At 38.2% G+C, this 26,672-nt stretch overlaps 1 protein-coding gene across 1 annotated transcript; it reads right to left on the bottom strand.

Annotated features, from left to right (window-relative positions):
- Positions 1 to 11,052: 11,052 nt before the first annotated feature.
- LOTGIDRAFT_237687 (hypothetical protein) lies at positions 11,053 to 26,142 on the bottom strand (the record flags this gene model as incomplete). The annotated part of the gene is made up of 2 exons (XM_009047660.1): positions 11,053 to 12,337; positions 26,124 to 26,142. 2 exons carry the CDS (start codon positions 26,140 to 26,142, stop codon positions 11,748 to 11,750), a joined length of 609 nt encoding a protein of 202 aa, XP_009045908.1. The 3' UTR covers positions 11,053 to 11,747.
- Between the last annotated feature and the right edge of the window lie 530 nt (positions 26,143 to 26,672).

Here is a 26,672-nt window from a genome sequence, read left to right as displayed (position 1 = left end):
TCAAGCGTCTCTCACAGTTTATTCGTATTTTGACTATTTTCAAATTCAGTGGTTGACACCCATCAGACCCTCGTCAAAATCGTGTCGCTGTGTGTCCAAACTTGGTCCCTCTGTCAATAACATCCGTTGTTTGAAAGGTGTCATCGACTGTTTATTCGTTCCATGCACGGGTATTGATTTATAGCGATATTAATTGTCGAAAAGCTGCATACAAAATAATATAAACTTTGTAGAGGTTTTCTTACTTAATATCTGACCATTTCGAATAATAGCCCCCCCCCCCCCCCCCCTCCCTTCTCCATCCCCTTCTCCAAATGTAAACATGTCCTTGAACAAGTATTGGCATGAACAAAAATTAAAGAAAGTGTGATATCCTTCTACCATTCCCATTCTGTGCACCCCCTTCTCCCTCCTCACCCTTTTCAGAAGCATTCCAATGGAATTCTTTGATTATGTTTTAATGATAAAGTTTGCACTCACTAATTAGTAACCTAACTAAGCCTGGTTATAACTGTACACTGTAATCTCGATAGACGAAACTCATTAGAGGAGGAAACATCAGCCCGACTGTTTGTCATGAATAGAATAGAATATGTCTGATTTACTCGACCATTAGAACTCAGACATCACTTAAAGTTGAGGTTAAACTAGAAATCTGGTTCAACAACATCTGGGTTTTAAATTAGGGGAGACATCACTTAAAGTTGAGGTCAAACTAGAAATCTGGTTCAACAACATCTGGGTTTTAAATTAGGGGAGACATCACTTAAAGTTGAGGTCAAACTAGAAATCTGGTTCAACAACATCTGGGTTTTAAATTAGGGGAGACATCACTTAAAGTTGAGGTCAAACTAGAAATCTGGTTCAACAACATCTGGGTTTTAAATTAGGGGAGACATCACTTAAAGTTGAGGTCAAACTAGAAATCTGGTTCAACAACATCTGGGTTTTAAATTAGGGGAGACATCACTGAGTATGCCAGAGTGGTCCGATGTCAGACAGCAATCCAAATTGGGATAAAAACAAGGTACCCAAATTTGAGATACAAACCACAGAGTATTACAGAGTGGTCCTATGTCAGACAGCATTCCAACTGGAATATAAACATAGTGGACCAACGTTACCACTCTCAGGTACCGAAATATGGGATACAAACCAGAGTATCCCAGAGTGGTCCGATGTCAAACAGCATTTAAACTGGGATATAAACAAGGTGGGCCAACGTCCGGGTTACCACTCCCAGGTATCCAAATAAGGCATAGAAACCACAGAGTATCCCAGAGTTGACCATTGTTAGAGAGCACCTTCATCTGGGATACAAACAACAGAGTATCCAAGCGTGGTCCATAGCCAGACAACACTTGAGGTACAAACTAGAAGCTGGTAGAATAACCCCTGGGTTTCAAATTAGGTGAATGTTCACTGTCTGTCACTCCAGATTGAACGGTCGTTACAAATCATTCTTCGAGAGAGGTATAACCACATTCTTCGTCTGATAATTAAAATATTTTAACCAGAGTTAATAAAATGTAAAGTATATGAATTTTTGCAGTATAGATGCAGTCATGAAGTCATTGTATACAGTATAGGTAGTAATTTCACGATAACTAATCGCCGTCTTGTGGAGATAATAAACTCATTTAGTTTGATAAGATCCTTGATATTTATATATAGAATCATCATTTCGATGTGATATGGAAAGGTACGAGGCACCGTGACATGCAGCCGCTTATGGAATTTCCTGATAATATACACTTTGAACAGGTGCCCGTCCTAGGCATTATGATCGTGAATTAGGAAGAAGTATATTCGGGTAGATTAATATTACAAGGCTCAGAAAAAGCACCAACGATTTTCCTCATCATAACCTGTTGAACAGGTGCCCGTCCAATCATACATGTATCAGGAACAACTGTGTTTAGTGATAGAAAAATAAGCTACAGTTTCTGGTAACATGTTTACCTTGATGACAAATGGGGCTTGAAGTGAGAACCAGCTACCACGATAGTAAACTATACCTTGAACTCGACTAAATTATATTAGCAGCGGTTCAAAAAGGTTGTTACAATATTTCACAGGCATGTTTCTTTCAAACGGTGACGCTTAAGACCATACAAGGTATGAAGGCAGTGAAAATATGGTTACGTTTCATGACAAACGCAAATTATAAGAAATAGTTTTTGTCTTAAAGTTCGTTGGTTATTCCACTGTTACTGAACAAGAATGTCCAGCTTGTGAATGATACCAGATGATCTGAAAGGAATTGGCACCACTTGTACGTGGGACTCAGTGTATTCTAGTGATAATCTTTACCAGAACAAACAAAGTCACTAGGTTTGTCAACTCGTAATAACTTTCGAATAATCAATATGTTTATTTGATATATTTTTCTAATATCTTCCGTAAACTTGAAATAAAATTACGTTACATTCTAAATCCGTGTATATTAGATGGTAGCAGGTGCCCGTTGAAGCAGGTGGTCTAAATAATAACTTTATATTGTGTTTTATTGGAACCACTCTAATACAATACAAACTTCGCTACATATGTTAGTTCTTTATATCTCATATTGACTCAAAGACTCGTTCCTTTCGGCAAGGCATTCGCAATATACTTTCTTGGTTTATTTATATACATTAAGCTATTTATTATCACTCTACGCCATTGTCGGAACGTTTGAGAGTTTTATTGTAGTCTCTCAAGGCCACCTATACTCAGAAACCATCCAGCTAAAATCCAAAAGTGTGAGGTGTTAAGCAAGTCCAAAAACTTCGTAGCATGAACATTCAAACATTGTTTGGGATGTTATATATGAAGTATCGTGTTGAAATATGCGGCATTGTTAATTCACGAGGAAAAACTGACATGTATTTCCATAAGTGACAATCCGCAGACAGACAAAATTAAGGAGATTGACATGAAATGAATACAAAAGCCAACTTAGATCATTTGAGATATTGTATATTTTGTATATTTGTATAATTTATATTATTGTATATATATGTAATGGAATTTTTGTATATTGCAGGTCATGATGTTTGGTCCTCCGAAAGAATAAGCAATATCACTCGTTATCATCATCGAGAAAGGTGAACAAGGTACGTACTATTTCTTATATATAATAAAACATAAAAAAACGTGTTGATTTTGTTTAATTGTGTTTTAACAACCTATGGTGTGTTCGGAATTGTCCAACACATGCAATGACCTAAGTTTTTTGAGTTTTTCGACTTCTGAAAGAAGCCTGAAAAGGCTCAGTGTTATTTTAAAGGGTGTCTCCTTTATGGATTTGTTTGTGTAGCAATTAACGTCTGTATATGCATCATTAGCAGATACAATACTGTGCATTGCCAACTATATAACAATCGTTTTCCCAGACTGAAGATCCCTTTTCAATCTGTGTGTATACGATGCCAATTGGGTAGTACAAATTGTCATATTAATGTTCCCTCAAAAAAAAATCAAAACATGAATGAAGCTTTTGTTCCTTCCTAGGCCTGTACATGTTGAAGAATCGACCCCCACCCCCTTCCGCAAAATCCCCACGATTTTCCTGATCTTTAATTCCATTTTCTTAATAAAGCGTTTGATCCATCCTGGGCCTGTGCATTCGGGAGAATTGAACCCTCCCTCTCCCTCTCTATCTGTATTTACCGAAATGGGCAAATGAATGTATCGTTGCCAGCTGAACAATAAAAACATAGAGGCGTAAAAACAATGTGCAACAGTGGCGTAGGTCATTCCTGATTCCACGCCCAGTGCCTTTGAGAGTCAACACAATATTGACTTCGACCCCAGCTCTCACCCCTCAAAATACAAAATTAAAATTGCGTCTTACTTCATTAAGAGTAGCAGTGGATGATTTTCTTCTCTCGTTTGAGTCGCTGACAGATGCAGAACTTGACGATTTTCTATCTTCTTGCATAGTTACTCGCTTTCCCATCACAGGAAAGCCTAAATTAGAATTGCCAGTGTCCACCTACGAATTCCGAGCCCGAATTCCCCAATATAATACCCGCTATCCTAGAATTCTTCAGATCCAGAACGGGCACCTGCTTGGTTATGATCTGATATGATCTGAGATGTATACCAAACTGGTGATGATCGATCTCCAATGGATACCTGAATCCAAAACGTCCTCAGGAAAGCACTTCCTCAATTGCGAACTATTCGTATCTTTCCGCAAGGATCAATTGACCACACGTTTTCTATATTTGTAAACGTATGTCACAGTGATGTAGCAGCTGCAAAGATATCTCTTCCGAATGCACCTCCTAGTAGTTGACCTTTATGTATGACAAGACAAAGTTGTTTCGAACTGCTCCTTTGTTAATTTTTTCAAATCCAAGCAGTCACAAAAAACTAAACTACAGTTCCCTACAACTACCAACGAGTCCACTAGAATTCCTCTACTATCTGTAACAAATCCCGTGAAAAAAGTCCACAATAAATCGTCCTAATCTACGACTAAAAGTCTCTGGTCCTTACGGATTCATGTCTACGTCTCCGTTGAAAATCCGTTGAAAATCTGACGATTCTATCACTTCCTCTGATATATATTATAGCTCCGTGAAATATTGTCACACTCTCTCTCTCTCTGTCTAGCTGCAAATACTGATCTATGCACGGTGAGAATTTTATCACCATCAACTGTCACACTTCAGATACAGTTAATTTTCACCTCGACCAGTGCTGCTATAGAATAATATAACACTTCATCTCTGATTAAGACTTCTTTCAGATTATTTATTCATGCGTACGCTGTTAATTGCTGTAATTACACAGCGAGATGGTAAGTTGGATGGTCGTGTGTAAGCTAAGTTGTCGAGTTGCCGTAGGCTCGAATTCCTGCACATGTAATTGACAGTATTATACCAATTTTACTGCTCCTGTTTGATCCTCAATCACGATTGATATTTCCGTCTGTACTATCAATATCTGGCATCCACTATTCAACGTGCACTCACCACCTTCTACTCGAGTTTTGACGCTATACTTTCTCGATAATACACTTAACCTGCAAAACTTAATATTGGCGAGAAAATTTTCAAGTGATATATTTTCGTTTCTGACTATACACTTGTGTGTATTTTGTACGATGTTCAGTAACAGGAATCGTCTGCTTCTTGTTCTAGCGCGTGATGAAGTTCTCTGATGAAGTTTCGTCTGCTAGAATCGATTCAGCAGAAATGACCGACATATACATGTTAATATGCCGACCTGGGATAATCCGAAATAAGTCAACTTCCGCATTTGGTGACAATCGATTTATCACCTTTCGTTATTCTCACAAAATATGAAGACGTAGTGTCACAGTTTTCTTTCTCCAAACCCTTAATTCCTCCCATTGCAAACGGTTTACACCTCCTCCGTATTCCATTCACCGTTTACCAATACGTATCCTGCTTGTGGTTGCTTTTCGTGTCCCTTTTGCTAGTGCTGTTCTAGCCAGTTCTAAGAACTCGCCATCAACCAATTCCTGCTCGGTGGGTGCTAGTAGTATAATTGTCAATTTTGGCAATGGCTTAGTTTGTGATATCAGCATCTGCTGGAGAACGTTAACTTGTCATCTACAAACAAACCCGACAATGGCAGCAGCAATGATTGGGAATGATGTTAACAATTGAACGTATGTGTATAGTAATGAAGTTAGCCAACTCACCGACAACTCCGCTGTAGTTGAAGGAAGAATTTTTCGGGCTATTAAACACGTAGAGTATAAAGTGATTAAAAGGGGAAGAAGTTGGCGTGAAAACGTCAACATGGAACTTTATCATGTAGAATAATTCTACGCATAGCGTGCTGTATGGAATTAGTTTAAGTGTTATTATTCTATTAGTGGTGAGATCGCGAGTGGCACGTCAAGATTGGAAGCCAGTCTCGATCATCCGTACGCACTAGTCAACGTCTCCTTCCGGAATGGATTTCAGAAGTGTCATCTAATGTCTTGTTGATCTCGCCTGATTGGAACCCAGTAAGTAGTCCTTTACACTAAGTCAGTTTCCGTGGGCAGTGTATCGCATTTAGCCTCAAGTGGAGATTAGATGAGCTCGCAATTGCTATATATTTTTCTTACTTATGTAGACAACGTTTCTGCAAATTATATCGGCGTGACCGGTGAACACAGCAATGGCGTGGTGGTAGACATCTCGGAAGGGTGAGATCATTTATCTCCAGTGACAGCCCTCGACCTCCACCATCACCACCCTGGACCTTAAATTCGATAAAGGTTTCTTTCAATATTTGCCTAGACAGTTTGGGTTATCTGATTGATCCTCTAATGCTGCAGAAAAGGCTAAATCATATCTAATCGTGCTGTATAAAAGGTCTGCACAATGCCCTTTGTCATACTTTGTGTTACTTTGTTCTTATAATGAATTAACTTTAATCCAAATGCATTATTAAAATGAAATGGAATTTTTTTTTCATCAAATCCCTTCAGGTCTTGCGTGTCTTTTTAAAAGTACATTAAAGAAATTAATCCATAATTTCAAAGCTTTCGTTTGCGGAGCGAACAGTTAGTCTTCATTAATCAACACGAAGATCAGTTATAAAGCAAGGAGGTCTTGGTTTCCGATCTTTTAGCCTCCCTTGCACCCTAACTGTAGGCGACTTCAATCCCTTCAAAAAGCCAAATGAAGACTCAAAGGTTATATCAATCCGATAAAAACTTAGCATATGGTATATGGTCGGAGGAGTCCGGAGGAAACTCAATGCTACCTTGTGTTACCAAATTCTAATGCACAGTCAGCCCCCCCCACCCCCCCCTCCCCCCTCCTACTCCCTCCACCTGCCCCCTCCCCAAAATCCTAACTAATCTTCCGCCATTCAAGAATCGTACGTGCTAATAATAGAAAGTAGCTTATTGAACCAGAAGATAGAAAGATAGTGTGTAATTCTGAAACCCCATTAAATATTGATAGAGTCATTTTAACTCTAGACAATGGCAGGTGTAAAAATACTTTCTTCGACTTATTGATCGTCATTTTGTCACGTGTTTCTGTGTCACTATTTGACTGACATCTTAACTTAGCTCCAAATACCATAATTGAGGACTGTTACGTCAGATTAGCTGTTGCTGTGGAAGTTTAGCTGTTATTGTGATAGTTCAGCTGATGTGGTGATTGTTAGCCTGTTATTGTAGTAGTTTAGCTGTCGTTGTAGTTTAGATGTTGTTGTGGCATTTTAGCTGCTGTGATAGTCGTTTAGTTGCTTTGATAGCGGTTTACTAGTAGTTTAGCTGCCGTTGTAGTTTAGTTGTTGTGATAGTCGTTTAGTTGCTTTGGTAAGAGTTTAGTAGTAGTTTAGCTGTCGTTGTAGTTTAGCTGTTGTTGTCGTAGTTTAACTGTTGTTGTGATAGTTTAGTTGTAGTAAAACTGTTGCTGTTATAGTAGGCATATTTAGCCTATTTATTAATGTAGATCCTGCTGTGGTTATTTTGTATTGTAATAGGTGCTTATTCTGTTGTTATCTGCTGCTATCGTCTCAGTGTTTTTGCTCATTGATTGATAGTTTCGAATCGTAGAACGTGCACAATAAGTGCCTATTAAAAAATACGTTCAGTTTTTCTGGATGGCAATCGGCGACCATTAGACTAAGAATTATTTCGTCATCCATCAACTTGAAGACAATTATCGAGCTTGTTTGCCTTCATTACGAATTAAAGGTTAAAGTTGGCGGGAAGCCTCGAAGGACCAAACGACATCTGCTTATTCCGAGATAGAATTGGTTGACATGTAACAGAGGTCCCTATTGGCTAATTATACTAAGCTCCACCAATCAAATCTATTGTGTAATTTCCCCGTGGATAATTCTGATGTAGATCTGATTTTGTGTCTTTAAGCTCCATTAGTCTCCTTAGCACATTTATGAAAATATATTGGAGTTTTATCTGATGAACTGATAATGGACTTTTGTATTCTATATTTTGTTCCTTACTTTCAGTTTGAAGTCCCACTTATTTTTGGTGGTCGTTATATAGTTCGATATAGCTCTGGACCATCCTTAGAGACCAATACCGAAGACAGGGTCCTCGTTGTTATCTTTGTAAAAGTAGTTTCATTTTTGTTTTGGTGGTTAGTTAAAAGGTCTGTGTGTAGACACTGAGACGTATCTCGACAGCGCTGGCCTAATCAAAAAAATTATCACCGAAATTGTAAGGGTTTATTGAAGGTGTTTGACAATAGATCTTCTAGATTTTGAAGGTCTTGACCTCCAGTCATACTTTGTATCATTCTTTATTCTTTCGTTGCGATTTAGGAGTTTTAACAATGATTAAAGGGCGATAACTCCATTATTAATTGTTGTAGTGTTGTTCGATTCATGTTCAGGAAATTAACAAAAATTCAAGGGAGTTTTACACCTTAATGCAGGGAGTTTATGTCAATTTCCATATGGGACTTTTCAATCTTTTGAACTAAACTATACGTCCTACTTTTCTGCTACTATTGGAGTAATGAAGATGCATCGCCATGCCGTGTGCAATGAGGGATATTTTGCCACTTTTCCCTATTTCTATTATAAATAGTCTTTAAGAGTGAATGAATTGTGACTAAGGATTTTTAAAAGAACTTGTTTATTGTGTAAGTTAGTTCTAACATGCCCAGTGCCCTAGAGAGCTGTGTTATCAAGTTCAAGTCATGGAAACTCCGCTCAGTTACTTTCTGTCTTTAAAATGCACCATGAATAAGTAATAAGACATTGAACTGCGTTGAAAACACACAGTGTTCAACCGCTTCATTGCACTAACATATGAAGCCATTTAAATTGCGTTGTACACAATATTAAATTGTTGTGATAACTTAACCAATAGAACTAAAAATCACCGATCTTGATTATTCAACCTGGGAAAAAATGTTCTTCATTTATTTCTTTTAAAATGACTTACCAGAAGTTTGACGGGCTCGGATCTCTTCGCCTTGTTATGTATGACCCTGGTATGGTTCCGTGCCATGATTGCATTACCATCCAGCTCCCATAATCAATGGATGACCCGAAATGAACGTGTAATTTAAAACACTTGGTAAATGTCCGGGTAATGAGTTAACTTGTCGAACTGCACGTACTTCTTTTAACTAGGGATATTCCCGTTTAGAAACCGGATGTTGACGTATTATAGTCAACGGATGACCTTACAAAACTTTGTATATGTCATGTTAAGTAGGTAGTTTGTCGACATGCACGTACTTTTCCTCACTAAGGGTATTTCCGTTTAGAAGCTGATTGTTGACGAATCATAGTCAACGGATGACCTTAAATGCACGCGTAAATTACAACACTTTGTAAATTTCATGTTAAGGAGTTCAAGTTTGAAAATGCACATACTCAATATCACGCTTCGTTAGCTGGTTAAAAGTTACCACCAGTCTTCGCTCGAAATGAAGTGAACTGACTTACTAATCTTTCCCAATATACGTCTTCTGTCCAAATATTAGTATTAAACCTGAATACCATCCAGCACATAATTAAGATATATTGAATCGCGCCTGTCAAACCCCTCGATGACAACTGAAGTGTTTATGAATCCAATATATTAGCTGATTACTCAACCGATTCCTTTCATTTCTAATTTCCAATAGCTTGACTGATAGCTTTAAAGGTACCAGGTAATATCGATACAGTAGAACTGGGTTGTATGAACTCTTTGAAATGTGGGAGGGGGGGGGGGGGCGTCAAAGCTGATTTAAAGGAACAAGTCGATTGCTAGCATCACTATAGTATTACCAGAGTTCTAGGCTATGTGAATAGAGCTCTGTGAAAGGAGGGCAGTGTCAGAGCCTCTTTAAAGGTGCCAGTCTATTGCTAATATCAACACAGGGTCGGTGCATCGGTTGAATTCTATTCGAATGCTAATGGAAACACAATATTACTGGTGTTGCCTACGTAGAGTCTTTGAAAGGGATGCCTTATTGACCCACCCAGTCTTAAGGGGCATCAGGTTGAGCAAGAAGGAAGACGTCAACCAGCCTGGACGATGTGAAGGAATTCTTTGACAAATATCATCATAAGATTATTTCCTTTTGTGTCTTTTCGTCTCTTGAAAGTCGATTTTGTCAATTTTTTATTAGGTGTATGTACTCGATAGATTAGGAAAGCAAACAAAAGTTAAAATCATTTCTCAATAAATCGAAAGTAGGATTGTTTTTTCTTCTCAGTTTCTGTCAATATGGCCGTCTTGTCTGCTATTCAATTCACCATTAGGCCAATATATCAATTTCCCCTTCTTCTACTTTCTATTATTTACGCTTGAGATAATGCACTGCTTTGAAATGTTTCCTCTTCAAAACAGCTTTGATTTCTTTCAGCCCTTTTGAAGCGTTTCATATCACTAGCTCACTTCGTCAAGGGCATTTTCACTTGTCAAGCTATTACGAACTTCGACTTATAACTCGACTGCAATAACCACCTTTCTTGTTACTCGGAATGCAGCGATTTGATTGAATTGTTAATAGCAAATAGACTACAGCAACTCGGAGCCCTCGACAGAAAGATATCATAATGTTTACAGTCTGTCTCTCGAGGGTAAGTTATGATTGGCGTACAAACCAAGCAAATTTGACGTTTCGCCATACTGAAGGTATATTTTAAAATAGGGACGGAGTTATTTCCCTTGAACTTGTGCCGGTAGTTATTGTACTTTTGTTTAAATCGAGTGGGAAAAAGCCTTGGATATTTTCCTTAAGAGTTCCTATACAAGCAATTATTTCCCTTCTCAGACGTAGAAAGTCTTAAGATATTAGTAACCTTAGAGATCTGCAGGTAATAGTATTTTTTACTAAGTTATCTCCCTTGAACTGTATTTTGCTGAATGTAAACATTGGATGCGACACCAACCCCCTCATTCCCTCTGTCCGTATAAAATCCATGATGACAAATTGCAAGCAATATTTGGAACGTCCTCTCCAACTGTTCATCACTATAACAAGCTTCTATGTTACACGAATATCATTTCGTGCAGAGTAAATAACATACGATGCCGCAGGGGATGCTCACACTTTCAGTGCACTTTGTATTAACACGACCCAAAACCAGCATGAAATATACGAAAGGAACAACGAATGATATAGCTTTTATTTTGATAACATAATGTACATAATATCTATAATATATATTTCGTAATAATGCTGCAACAACTTATCTTATGATTGTAATTTCCCACCGAGGGAGTAACATAGACCTATACTGTCAAGATTCTGTCCTATATGGCCAGGTATTCTCGAAACGATCTTAGCGCTAGGATGTCCTAGGTTCTTATCTTCTAACATTGATTCTAGGACGTCCTAGGGCTAAGATCGATCGGTCTATACATTGACAAGAAAGGGTCCTAAATTTCAAATATAAACAAAGATATATACGAATAATTGCTAATATATAGCTCACCATAATGCCCCTTTTTACATTCCGAACACCTTCAGGGTTCAGGCAACGGATCCCTTAATTTGCCCCGCAATATAGGCTACTCTTACTTCCGCGAAATGTTTTGATTCTGACCGGCAAAATCTTATACATATTCTAAAATATCACCTAACCACTTCCATCAGCGGTCTCCAAAACACCAATTTTCATTCCAATTTCGAATTATATATCGTCCCAACACAAAGTTGAAGCTCCTGTGCGAGCCCGCGCACTCCGAACTTCCCTAAAATTTCTGCTTAGATTATAGTGCAGCACGTAACCGTGCATTCCAAATGTTCATCACCGATGGAGAAGGTCTGTTGGTATTTCTTCTTCCCCCGTTTGACTAATTGTCATTCCTCCTCGTGCAGGTCTCGGTAAAAAATGATGGACCCAATGAAGGTTTTGTCGTTCATCTGACCAGCCATGGGCAAAAATCCGCATCGAGAGAAACCACCTACGTTCTCCACAATTTTGATCATTCCCTTGTTGTTGCTGAAACAGTCTACGTACATGCCAATGAAGTTCAAGTCCATGGCATGGTTTAAGGCACTACGAAGACAAAATTCTCCGACTCCTTTCCGACGTTCTGACTTCCTCACTATAATAAAGGGATCCGCAACTTTCGATCCTCGGTAGAACTTGCTCACAGTGATCACAAATGCTGCTATGAGCTCTTTTGACTTTTTGTCGGTGATCCCAAAATTGTGCCCTCCTTCAATTTCCTTTTGAAACTCTTTTATGTTGGGAAATTCGTTTATTCCAAAACCCTCGCCCTCTTTGGCCGCCTCTTGGATCATTTGGAACGTTTCCTCGAGCTGGTCGTCTGTTAGGTAGTCAATGATGACGTCACGTCCCCCAGGAAGTGACGTAACGTAAGGAATGATGGGAGGAACTCTGATGTTCTGTTTTATCAGCATTGTGTCTGTTGGTCGTACGCCCACTGAAAAGAGAAAACAAAAATCTTTCAAGATTAAGACATGAATATACTAAAAAAAAATAGTAACTGTGTAGATAGACTGGTCCCCGTTGTGTTTGCCTATCTTTGTACTAAGTTTTAGATGGAATGGCGGACCAGTTTACTGTATAGATTCTTTTAAATGGAAAAGGCTACGACGAACCTCACCACAGTGTGTCATGAGATGTTCCGGAATGGAACATCATTTTATTAAAGCTTTCCTACAACTCGAATAAACACTAAGACGCCCTGCTGCCATTTTCCAATAACCTGATCATTCTAATGATTTCTTGACAGACCCTAGTCAACATTGCTAATATTGTTTCTTTGGTGTTTTCATTATTACATTAGTAGCCTACTGATTCCGACCAATTCCTTTCTATATTTATCTAATTTCCGACAGATACAACTGTTTATAATGATATATCTTTTGTTTGTGTTTGTGTAGATGGACAGCACTTGGGTCGATATCGGAGAGCTACGTGCTCACCGACAGACAAGACGTCGCGATTCTTTGTCAGGCTTTTAATTCGAATATGTTGAAATAGATAAACTCAATATATTCATTCCAAGTTGACAAACCCATTTACAGTTACATCAGGTGTTCCCAAAAGAGTGAGCATGCCATGAGATCATTTTCATGCCGTGTTACTTCGTCACTCCCTGTGGAAAGAAATTGGTGTTTGTTGGTTTTAATTGGGGCAGACATCGTTTTAAAATGGCCATAAAATCGTTACATATGTTCCTAATAAGGCACACATGCAAATGAAGAATATTCAATCTTACTGTATATTTTAAAACACATCTGTAAAAAGCTGTAAATCTTGGTGAATTTAGAATACTTTCACGAAGCACACAAAGAACCTCCTCATATAACAGTTCGATCAAAACCAGCCAAAATTCTAATATTTCAAGAAGAATCGGTGTCAGACTAACAGAGCTATCAATGAGTCGAAGATAAATGGCACTGACCAAAGATCGTCCAATTATTTAATGCGAAAAAACACAACATAAATACGTAATATATCCAATACGACTCAGTGTTGAACAGAGCTGCGAATATAACATAATCCAATACAAGAATAAAAATATCAGACGAACAGTCCAATGAACATTGCTGCTGCCAATCGAACTCGCTAATGTTACATCTGAAATACACAAATCAAGACCAAAAGCAACAGCAAACACACTGAACTAGTACTTCCTAAAATCACTGAGCATTGGTGTTCCAAACATAACAATCGAACTCACTGAAGTTGTAGAAAAGCGACTTAGGCTAAAAGCAACATCAAACACATTGAGTTACTACTTCCTAAAGTCATCGAACAGCAGTGCTCCCGACCTACCAGAGCAGTCGATCCTACTAATGTGAAGTCGTTGAAAGAGAATGTGTTTATGAAAAGCAACACCTAGCACACTGAACAGTCGATCCTGTGAATGAATGAGAAGGTCGTAGAAACAGAAAGTAACTACGTTTATCAAGGCACGTCTGTCGAATTTATTACAGAATTTATCAGAAGGTAGAAATTAGAAATTATCACAAATAAACCCAGGAAGTTTTTAAAGCATGTCTTATCAAGTTGTAATTGCCGAGGTGAAATAGAAGATTATTCAGAACATTATATTATCAAATAACCGCATGCAAGTTGAATTTGAATTGAAACTTAAAGGTACAGAAAGCGAACAGAAGCATAGGATTGAATTTACATTTCACTAGCTGTCCCGATGAGCATTGTATTTCCGAAACGCGCGTCCACAGCATAGGCAAGGATTGATATCCATTTTACATTTCACTAGCTGTACTGATGAGCATCGTGGAAAGCATTATATATTGATCATGATGTCGACCAAAGACTGCAGTGGACCTGTAATGGCTTGGTCCTTCTTTTCGAACCCTGCAAACTTAATTTTAGGCTGCTTTTCAATGGTGTCTGAGGCAAATTGGTCTGGAATTAAGATTAACGCATACGACTTGGTATATCTTCTTTCTGCTATCGCTGATCGGTCTACACGTAACATCGTGGACTCTCTTTAAATTCTGAACAAATGTCATTTGTTTGTTTTCTAGCTCTGAGATAATTTTAATGGCACGGTTCCAAGGTTGCGGTGGGAACGACATATTTTGTCCATTTTGTAAGATTCGGTGAAACCCATGCTGCGATAGATATAGATAGATTATTTTAAAAACAAACCAACACTTATTGAAAGTCCGATAGCAGCTAACAAAATACGGCAACCCTACTGTGGCTTACGACTTCTCCCAAAATTAAAAAAACTCGGTGTTTGATTTTGCATGGATTTGACACGTAATCCCAATTAGTTGAATGACGTATTTTCTAATATAATCATGAAATTAGGACATACAACTTCTCAAGGGACCTAAGACCCCGTATTCTCGAAACGATCTTATCACTAGGATGTCTTAATACCTGTCTCAAGCTACTAGGATCGATCCTAACTAAGATCGTTTCGAGAATACGGGGCCATATATCGTATTTTTCATTAGATGGCTACTACGCTTATTGGTGAGCTTCACTGCGTATGTTTCAGCTAAGCCATCTGAGATGCAATATCTGCAAAATTATCAAAGAAACAATAGAATCAGTATCGGCAAGTTTTCCGTTTCGTTATGATACCAAAAATGCCTTCATGAAAGAGTTCACCAACCTGCAAGGTTCGTCCGAATCACCTTCACCAAGTCATCCTACCCTAAAGAGATTGCAAAGCGGATACAGTCGTGTTTACGGCAATATTCGGTGCTTCTTTCCTTGTAAACAAATAGTAAGACATCAGATGACAACATAACAGATTGCACACATCCAATATATTAATATATATATCTTAACCTATATATTTGTCTTGTTTAGGTTTAGCGGATATTGACCGCAGTATGTATACTAGTAGTACATAGTGTAAGATATAGGTCGATTGGCCTCAAGGGAAAAGCATTACGAGCGTCGTATTAGCTTGCTTTTCCCGATCTCGGCCAATTAATGCTGGATCGATACAATACAAGTCATATCTATATTTATATAAATGTTGTTTAAATTTAGTAAAGTGAAGAGGCAATTTAAGATGGACAGTTTAGGCCAGTGGTTCCCAACCCTCTTTAGTCCAAACACCCCTGGAGCACTCATTTCAACCCCTCACTGCCCGAACATATATATGATATCCCAATAATTTTTCTCCTGCAACAATTGTCTCCACCTTATAATTTATAGAAGCGCCATTGCTCGATGGTTGTATTGAATGGTTATTTAGTTATTTAGTTAGTGTTGCCCTTGAATTGCTCAGTATACATCGATGTGGAGGAACGCAATGAGGCCAAGTCTTTAATCAGAGGTTGTTGAAGCTTGATATGCGTACTATTCCCGTTCAATAAATGCCTTTAAATTGTCATATCTGTATATGTCAGAACATTTTGATACACTCTGGATATACAAATGCACATGATCGTGACATAAATGAGTAAGACAGCATCCACGTAGGATTCGTGACAAGACATCTATAAACATTCGCCGGACATCCCTTGCCATAAACTCTGTAAGGAAATCTTAATCATGCCAATCGTGTCACGACAGAAAGAAGTGTGTCATTTCCATTAAAAAAACACTATTAAAAGCATTATGAGTATATGTAATATATAGGCCTATTGGCTGGAGATCAATACGTTCTTTGTCCATATCCACAAAGCTCTGACTGACTTCTTAAGGTCAGTAAGGCAGGTTGCTTATTGGATTATTACAAAGTAAGTGTACTATAAGAATACGAAGTTAGGGATAATGTACTCTTGATGTTATTATCTAGGCTACATTTGAGTGCTCTATTTCGTCTACAGCTTACGCTCCGGCTTTACCCACCCACCCCCTCCGGACCGCCAACTGTCAAATTTTTTGTCATTGAGTTCTTAAATACCAGGTGCTGTGAGCCCCTCTTTACAACTCTGTGACCCCTACTCACCCACATAACGATTCATTAGATACGCCAGCATCCACAAAACTACTCGCAGGATCATCAGAGCAGAGTTCTTACTTTAGATGAGAATAATAACAATGTTCAACTTTTATTTTTCAGGAATTCCGCAGTCGATAAACTGATGCTCCAAAATGGTAAGCATGCTTTATGTATATGAATTGTGAAAACTGTACAAGAGTAAAAACTTTCCCAATGTCCGTCAACTATCTCAATACAATGGGCGAACCGTTTTATTTGATCTTCAAGAGGCCATTTGTCTAAAAATGAAAATTTCATATACTCCTTAATATTATTTATTAATTTTAGTAAGTCACCTTTGTGGGTTGTATATTTACCATGTGTCTTTTAAAAATAGGACACGTGGTTTAAAGATTGTAATAAAGCCCCATGATATGAGAAAATATGTTTACCAAGCACTTCAAGTACTCTTATTGTGTTCAGAGAGATGATATGTGATATGAAAGGGAGATAGGTTTCTATTGAGTTGATATATGACACACGTGATGCAGATTGGATGGATGTGTAAGGACACGTGAATATGTTACGTTAAAAGCTATCTTACATTGCCCTGATTGTTCCACGGTTTGTAAAAAAGTAGTGGCTATTAGTAAATGGTATGAAGGGTATGCCTGCAAGCACTACTCTTGGGTGGTAATACGAACACTTAGCTCGACGACAATGATTACTGTATTCAACAACTTATAAATCTCTTAGCTCCGCTATAGTGGTTTGTGCAACAGGTTGTGCAGGGTATACGTATGCTTGATGCTTGGAACAGCATTTAACAACCAAACAGAGGGTAAAATTAGCCAAAATACCTGAATTCGAACCACCATTCAAAGATATGCGTTCAAGTCTGAAAGGGCACTCACTGTAACTAATAATACTTAAATCGTGTGTTTACATTCTTTTTGCCACGAGACATCATTCATCTCGTATTACATTATAACATTATATTTACCGTTGAGTAACATCATAAATCATTCAATACGAACTTCTTTCCAATCCTTTACAATATATCAGTCTTGTCTGACTGTTAGTCGGGGTGATTTATTCCTTCATCATTAAGTGTGGTATATTAAAACGATATCGACTTCTGTTTCTTCCATACAATTCATATAGCTTCATTTGAGATGCCTGTTATACTTTTCAGAAGAAAAACGCACCTTTGGATTATTGGCTGTCTTATTTTTATAATGTAATGTACAGGTGATTTAATCCGTTGACCTACTTTATACAATTATGCACGTGCATTCAATATAAAGTATAATCTGTCTTTAGAATTCTATTCAAATGTCATTTCGTGTCTGTGAGAACTTGAGAGTTTCCACGTGAGTTTACTCATCACAACAGAAGAGCAAGCCATGTAAGCTTCACCGTCGTCCCGCCCCAAGAGCTACTTAGAATCTCGGATCATTTTATCTAGTAGAACACCTGTTGAAGATAGTGCTGTCCTTAATTACCTCCCTTAAACTATAACATTATAAACAATAGTCGTAATTCAGACAAAATAAAAACAACTTTATTATGGTGAAGTACATTGTGTACTGAGACGACAGCAGGGTAATCGAGAGATAAATCATAAACAAAATCTACTGAACTGGGTCACCCTGGCCTACTTATAGGGTCATTCAGGTCATACAGGGTCATACTTGAGGAGGCAACAGACCTGGCAAAGTATTGTAAATGACCAGGTGTTGCGATTATCCTAATTGACCTAAGAGGACCGTGCAGGGTCTAGATTGTGATGGTCTTAGAGAAACTCTATCCAGACAAATGTTTCAACTATGATATTTTCAATCGCTTTAATTTCCCTTGTTTTATCTCTTTCAATTAGCATTACCTTACCATTTCCACTAATAACTGAAACAATAAATTCTACAGATAATGAAATCAACCTTTATATTCTAACCCACGCACTTCATTTCGTATATCACACCCCCGGAATGTAATATCGTGATTTATCTATTCATATTAATAGTGATTCAAAACAGAGCTATTAATATAAACAAGTCTTCAAACCGAAACATCCTTTTCATGCCAATGTAATTGAAATAATTGCAGTTTTACGTCCTACTGTTCTGCAGTCAATGTGAAGGAGAAAGAGTCTGCTGCTACATACTTGGACGCATTGAACTCACCAATGACTTGGTCAGTGACTCAACTAGTACAGGGACTGGTTGAACCTAAGAAGTGGAAGCCCTCTCCCTTAGAAAAATGCACGAGAGCATATGTAAAAAAACATCCCCATGGGAAGGGCCCCAATCCACTAAGTCCACCGGACCTCCACTTATCTTGTTGAGCCATTGGTTTGGGTTGGCTGCTCCCCCTACCCCATATTTTAGCAATGGGATAATACCTTTCCAATATCCAGCGTATGATCAATACAGCTTAATAGTAATAATAATAAACTCTTTATTTTACATGGGTCAGAATAAGGAATTAGCTTGTTTTAGAAATGAGAATTATTCGATGATGCAGGTTGGTGCTAATGGTCTGGTGGTTTTGGTGCTAATGAGTATTCATTATGAGACTCAGATTTTAAAATAGATCATTGATTCGAATAGCAGATTGTCCTCTACAGGCTTCTCAGCTGTTTAACATACATCTGACTCATGTCCGACCTACTGCCGACAGTAAACAATCTAATAAGTCTGTCGTGAAAATATTTATATACAAACAAATATACCAAGTAAACATTATTAACCTTGGTGACTCTTTATCGAAATGACAAACTTTGTGTATCACCATATATTCTACAGGAGCCGGCCATGAACAGGGTTGTTTTTTTCTGGAGTTTCTGGGTGTGTTTGATAGGCATTGCTAGCTCTACAGTGCCTTATGCGTCTTATCTGCACTTATGTCTCCCTTCAATGAAAGCATGTTCAATATGGCACTTAAGAGACCAGATGTACTGAGTGCACTGAAAACAGTGTCTCTTTCCAAGAAGACTGGCATGCATTGTCCATGGTTGGTCGCTTATTTCCCAGTTCTTCTTCAATGGACATAGATGATTTTGGATCTCCAAAGCTCCGAGTTTATTGCATACCACAAGGCAATGGGAAAAACCAGCTGGAAGCTTTTTAAATCTATTAATTCAATGATCCCCATGCCCATACAGAATACTATCAATGTTATAAAGGGAGCACTAGATATTGGGATATACTCTTTCTGAATATATTTGCTCAATGCTTCACATGCTCATACAGGCAGTGTTATTATATGTGATAAACAAGCACCAGCTATACGAATGTACGTTTTCTGTTTGTAGTATAAAATTGCTGATATATGACTAGTAAACATAGGTATATAGGTATAGATACATTAGCATACAATTGTATATCGGTGACTAGGTCGTATATCAACCTGTCAATCAGACTTTTCAGCCAATGATTGAATTAGTTACATCATCAACTAGGTCAAAGCACATCATACGATTTTTAAGATTCTTGCCTATATGTTGTTCCTTTAAATGATTCAGTAACAATTCCTTGGAAGTGGCGTTTCTAAAGACGGGGGGTTGGAGGGGCAAACTTAACACTGGTCTGGTTTTGCACCCCCACCCCCCTTCTATTATTTTCAATATAAAATGAAATGCCAGTGAGCCAAACTTGACCATTCTATGGCTTATGGGCCCTACTTTGCCGTCCGTTCCGCCTGCAGTGATTTCTTTAAGTTTTGAAACGTTATTTGTTCAAGATTTTATTTTCGTTCTCCATGGTTATACCTGGTGTTTAGTCGAACCTTTTATTAGAGTCCACTAATGAATGTCATTTATTAACCAAGCTGGGTTCTATTTATATCAGATAATTTGTTATTGTGATCTAAAAACAATAAGCGATTCCTGAACCATTATACCATTGTCGTTTCCAATCGATCTGCCGGATTGTAGCTATACTGGTTCTGTCTGGATTACATCTATTTTTAGACCCGGTATCCGACAAGATTATTAATACTACCTTGAGGAAAATTCATCTGTAAATTTAAAGAAGAATCTAGTCTTTTCTTATCTGGACGACAAGATGGTTTTTGCTTATCTCAGCTCTTCAACATATACTATGTCAGGGCTGAATCCTGCCAAAACAACGTTTACACGTCTTATTCCCTGTATGATTGACAGAGGGGGACTCGGTTGAAAAATCCGAAAGAAGTATCACAACAAAAGGTAGAATCACCCCCGCCTCCTCGCCCGTCGTCTCCGCTACCACCACAAACCCCAAGGCCCCCCCCCCCCGCCCCCTCACCACTAACACTACGATCCCTCAGGCTAATGAGTAACAGTGAATATTACAGAGACATCTTGTCTTCAAAATCATTTCGCAATCTTAACAATCTACAGAGACACAGTTATAAAGATATTTTCATTTTTCAGCATGATATTTGTTTTTGATTTAATCCCGTAGTAACGAATTTTCGAACTTGATGAACAGATTAAGAAGCAAATGAAATAAATGAAGTTTTACGCCTTATTTTGGATTCAGAAAACAACGAGATTTCACGATAAGCATTCATCATGTCACTGTTATCCATGTATATCAACGTTTCTGTTTTTGGGATATAATCTTTTGGAAAATAATTCTAATCTTATGATCATTATATCTGGTCTTTCTGCTTAATCTATTTCAATTATTTCTAAATATGGTATAAAATCTTTAAATGATTTATAACATACAGACATTAAATCTTCTTAAACTATACGATCTTTTTAACTGCAGGTTTATACAGTTTACGTCTGAGGGGGCGAAATATCTGAGATTGCCCAAAATAGTAACCTAGTTAGTGAGATTTTTGCCCGAAAAACTTTCTTTCGGTGCTGCGAGGGGGGGTGGGGGGGAGCTGCTGACCCCTCTCCACCCTCCCCTTTTGGTATTATTGTTTATTTTGATCGAAGAGTCTTCATAGCTAATGACGTTTCTTTGGGTTTGTCATCATACTCATTTTTAGAGTTTTGTCATCTTAGTGTCTTTTTCAGAGAGTCCACATACCGCATACATATGTACACCCTTTCCACTACTGAGATGGTTTTTCATATATTATCCCGTGGGTGGTGGAATCATTAAGTTATTTTTCTGAATGACTTGCTCTAAACATAGAAAGCAGGCAGGTGTGAAATCGGCTTGAATATTCATGAAGTGATATTTTCTGGGAATGGTTGTTCTCAAACGGTTTATAGTGATAAATATTCTTCAGAAAGTCTTATTACATATTCCAAAACACGTTTGGTCTTTTTTCGTCTTCAGAGGTTAAAAATGGATGAATGGGTTCCAATTCCAAGTCATGACACCCACCTACTCTCAACAACCCAATGACGTGGTCTGTTTTAGTCATCAGAGTTTAAAAGAGAATGGAATGGATGACATGCCACCCACCTTCAACTAGCAGCCCGAGGAAGTGGTGAATATTCGTTAACATGTAATCGAGTAATTTTATCAAACAAAAATTGTTTACAAGTTCCACTCATTGCGCACTGCTATTCTAATTGTTCCCATATGATTAAAACAGTCCGTAGACAATGCGATTACGTGAAGTGGAAATGATAATAAATAAGATATACTATAGATAAGCTAGAGAGACTGGTAAATATCGTGGGCGATCAGACATCAACAAGTTACTGTCGTCAGTTCTCTATTTACCAGTGTAACTCTACTGACGAGGTACCATTAAATATTCCTATTGGGCATTTCACATAACGAAACCGATCGTACCAATTGTAAGAATCTCTTTCAGAACAGTTAATGTGTGGCGGTTCCCTTCATCAATGGCCGAAAAGTAAAATGTTGCCTGTCTTAACGAGTTATGTAGAGATCTTAATGAATTATCTGCACCACCCAGCGACCATAGACCTTTACAAATGGGTAAAGTAAAGCCCTTAATTGCATTTCATTTTGGATCCATGTCCTTGATTCTAATAACTAGAGCACGTTAGTGCATATTCTTCCGAAATTCCTATTGTCACCTTGCGAATCTACGACTACGACTACGTTCATATACAATATTGTGTATTCGGTTGGTATATTAACATTGTACAACATTCTGTACTAAGGTACTCCAATACCATAAGGTGTACCAATAGTTAATTTCAGCATCGTACAGCCGGAATCTTATTGCATTAGCCCAATATGTGACGTTCCTTTCGAGATATCCAAACTTATAATGAGTATTTCCTCGTATTTGATAAGCTACAAGAGGGAATGTGGTGGGCGGACAACCAATCTCGACAATAACAAATTATATTGAGTAACAATCCAGAGTTATTACAAGTATCAATTTACTAAGTGTCCTTCTACAGTCGAAACGGCAATAAATCATCGTTAGATCTTATATCTGGTTTGGAACTAACACAACAATGAATTTAGTTAAAGAGAACCAATGATGTGTGCCCAAAAGGTTTGCTCATTTGGTTTGGACTTGGATGGTGGGACAGTTAAGGGTTTATGGTTCTTGGCGTTCAACACAGAGAAAGGTCATTATGGTGAAGATGCCGAAAGCTGTGGACTCGGAGATGTTATTGATTGGTTGTTTTGCATTAGATGATAAAGATTTAATTCATTGTAGATGATCTTCAGTACAAATAGTGCAACATTACTAATGAATACTGTTGTAGATGTAAAAACATACACCAATTGCGATGGTAAGGTCTTCTGGGAATTGTAGGTCGGAATTCTCTGTTTGAATCAATGTTGTTTAGTGCAACAAGTTCATGAGCTACTTCAATTATTAATACTTTCAACGTAATTGTAAAAGCCTTTTAGCACGAGTAGGCAAATGACAGATACCATCCGTAATAAGTAGATCCCTAGTCCATTACTATCAGAGGTATCATGATTGTCCCAGACAGGTTCAAGTCAGATCTGTTATTATCATTCTTTGCCTTAGTTAATCAGTTATTGCAATGCAAGTATTTCTATGTACATGTATTAAAAAGAGGTCTATACGCTGACCGTTTTCTGTATGTTATGAGATGCCAAGGCTTGTTCATGGCATGACCGACATACTCCCTCCTTGCACTCTCTGTCACCTCGGAGATTATCAATCCTTACAGCTGATGCCCTTTGCGTTCACCAGAATAACACCACAGCCCTCTTACTACATCTCTTACCAATATGTACACATAACAAAATAACAAAAAATGCGTCCGATCCCTGTAGCTTATGAGCTGCATCTCAATTTGTGTCGCTTTAAGACCTTGTGACACAAACTACACAACCTTTAGTTACTTAATCGAACTAAGACCCTGGCGAACTCGGAAGGTCACATATCCTTGACGTATTGACAAATCCTGTTCAAAAGACTGGCTTAATGCCAGGTAAATCGATGCCAAAGGGTTCGAAACTTTGTACATTAATAAATAATATTAGGGTTTATTCCTGTCAAATTTATAAATATTTATGACGACTTTGTAAATCAAAAAATTAAATGCTCTAAATGTGTGTGCTCGAGATTACTACATGTGCATATCTGATAGCAAAGTGCACTGCAAATGATAAAGATAGTGGGAAAGTGGGTGGATCGACTCAATACTCAGTCCGGTAATAACGCTATGACGCAATTTGCCTCTCAGTGATTGAGCGATACCGCCAGCGGCAAAGGTATCGAGACATCCTTAAATCAATTCCGATCATGTCAAGGGTTATGCTTACAATAACTAAAAAACTAAATAATAAAATGAACTTACTGTATGATTCAAGAACAAATTTCGGGAACTCCGTGCAATAGAACGTCAACACTCTCTGAATGGAACCAGAGTAGAATTGGCTTCAATTCTATGAGAACTCGGTGAATCAATCACAGAACTGTAGCACGAGACAATATCAGGAATCTCCCCTATGACGTAGTCGAGGGATTTCTGTCCGTTACACCATGTGCTTGTGTTTATATACTTTACTAAACGAGGTTTGTTTACAATCGAAAACGAGGCAATATCTCGTGCTGTGAGATAAGGATTGAAATATAAGTATAATATATAGTAATTGTTTTGTTATTCTGTGATATCAGTAATCCGCGGGTAATACTGAATAAGTCTATCAATTCGCCCACTTTCCTGCATTGAAATGCGGACAGGATGTGGACTTATTCAATTATCAGAGCATGCTTAGCCTCAATGAGTCGAGTATGGTGCATGTATGATTACGGTGGTCGAAAGGCAATAACTCACTTTTCAACAGAAGGAACTGGTACAGGTGTGTGTATGAATAATGGTGGTTTTTCTGTGATGCACGATTTACCTGGAATAGCTCATCTCCCATTCTCCCATCACACACACGCCCGCAAACCCACAATACCCGTCTATTTTCATGCATTCAAAATACGAACAGGATGTGTACGTGTGCAATTATTGGGGGCATACTGATGCACTAGTCTGCATCATAAAGTGTCCCATTATCCCTTACTACTCTACTTCTGTAAGCCTGCTTCTTCAGTTACTGTCCCCCATTTAAATGATTTGTCCTCAAGAAGATGTTGACTTCAATACTTCATTTATGATGCGGACTGGCGCCATGAGAAGACACCCCATCTTTCCAGCTTATTCAGACTCTTCAATTATTACGACACGAAGAGTAAATTGAAATGCAATAGATATAGTAGACACAGACATTTTTCATTTCATGCCTTAAATTCTACACGCAATACTTCCATTTGTAATCTGTATCATCAGCCCGATCGATCGTAGATAACCTTGAGTCGTATTAACATCTTCCGAAGGTCATTTCAAACTGTTTTTTATGCTCCTGAAGAGCTAAAACTTTCACTTTCTGCTAAGACTCGATCATCAGATCCGCAACCGTCTAGGGGTATATAATACGTAACTTTGACAAGAGAGACTGGTCTACAAGACTACTCCAGTAGTGTCATAGCCCAGCTGTTACGTTACTCAGAGTCCCGTGATTGCAATTTGTATGTATCAGCTGGGTTTATAGCACGAAGATCTATGTCCTTGAGTGATTCAAATAACTAGAGCACGTTAGTGCATATTCTTCGGAAATTCCTATTGTCACCTTGCGAATCTACGAGTATTTTTGTCAACTGGGTGTCTCGTGAGGATAGTTCATAGACAGTATTGTGTATTCGGTTTGTGCATTTATTATTGTACAACATTCTGTACAAAGGTACCCCAATCCCATAAGGTGCACCAATAGTTGATTTCGGCGGCGTAACATGACACAGTCTGGACCTCATTGCACTAGCCCTACAACATGTAGCTGAGTGGGACCAAAGCCCACATTTCATCGCCCAGCAATTAGACATTACAACCTCGTTGCATTAGCCCAATAAGGCGTAGATCAGCTCTCTAGTGGTGCAAGTCGTGTGGATTTAAAAACCGGTCCAAATGGATGTAAAACTCCATTCGTTTCTATTCCACGTCCTAGGGTATCGTACTGTGGTATCTTTAAGATGAACGTGGATAGACTCGTTAACCGCTTTTCATGCTCCAAATAACAAATTACACATCAGGGTGACATAGGAATGCTTTTATGAAAAGGTGATAAATCGAAACTTTTAACTTCGAAAAACCAGCAATTTAAAAAACAGTTTTCATACCTTTTTTGGACGGTTACTTTAGATGATGAATTTAATATGTCGCGAGGAATGAAGCCTATCAGCTGGTCTGGTACAATGTGTGTGGTCTAACACAAATCAAAAGCAGTTTTTAGCTTCAGTACAGGAGTATATGGGTATAGATACATAGAAGTACTGGCACTCTTCGGCTTAGTTTTTGGGTATCTTTTTCGAAGAGTCAATGCAACTTATTTTGGCTTGTCCTGATAATGTGTGCTCAGCTTTTTAGAGGACTCACTGCAAGACCAATGCGACATCTTGTCCACATTTCAGGACTCGCTTACTGTAACGTCTACAAAGATATCTGTGTTTATATAGACACCCAATACATGTATAGTTATTGAATCTGCAAGAGTTCGTTTACCATTAAAATGATGACATAAGAATTCCTTAGATTGCTACAAGATGATATATAGTTTGGTTTGATCGATCTGACAGTTTAAGAGCAGCTGATATATCGGATTGTTTACGTCTGGATATGAGTAAACTCGTACCAAGCTGCAACGCCAGGTGACCTTCAAGTCGGAATGAGTCCCGACTGGTAAGCTCTGTTCTTGGATTTGACGACCCCATCTCCATATGGTATATGAACGTATATACACAGAGGCGCATTGAGGGTTGGGCCACTGGGTCATGCCCCCTACACCTCAGGCCTTTTAAGGATCAATAGGCACTTTTCCTTCGGGCCTCGTCTCCCAAGCCACCTCAGTTGATTTATTCATCTTTCAAATGTGTCTATCCAAGTACAGTGTATGTAAAATATGTTATAAGCCTTGATACAGTGAAA

The sequence above is a fragment of the Lottia gigantea genome (assembly GCF_000327385.1).
Source record: "Lottia gigantea unplaced genomic scaffold LOTGIsca_115, whole genome shotgun sequence".
Lineage (NCBI taxonomy): Eukaryota > Metazoa > Mollusca > Gastropoda > Lottiidae > Lottia > Lottia gigantea.
This window is presented reverse-complemented; position numbering and strand designations above follow the sequence as displayed.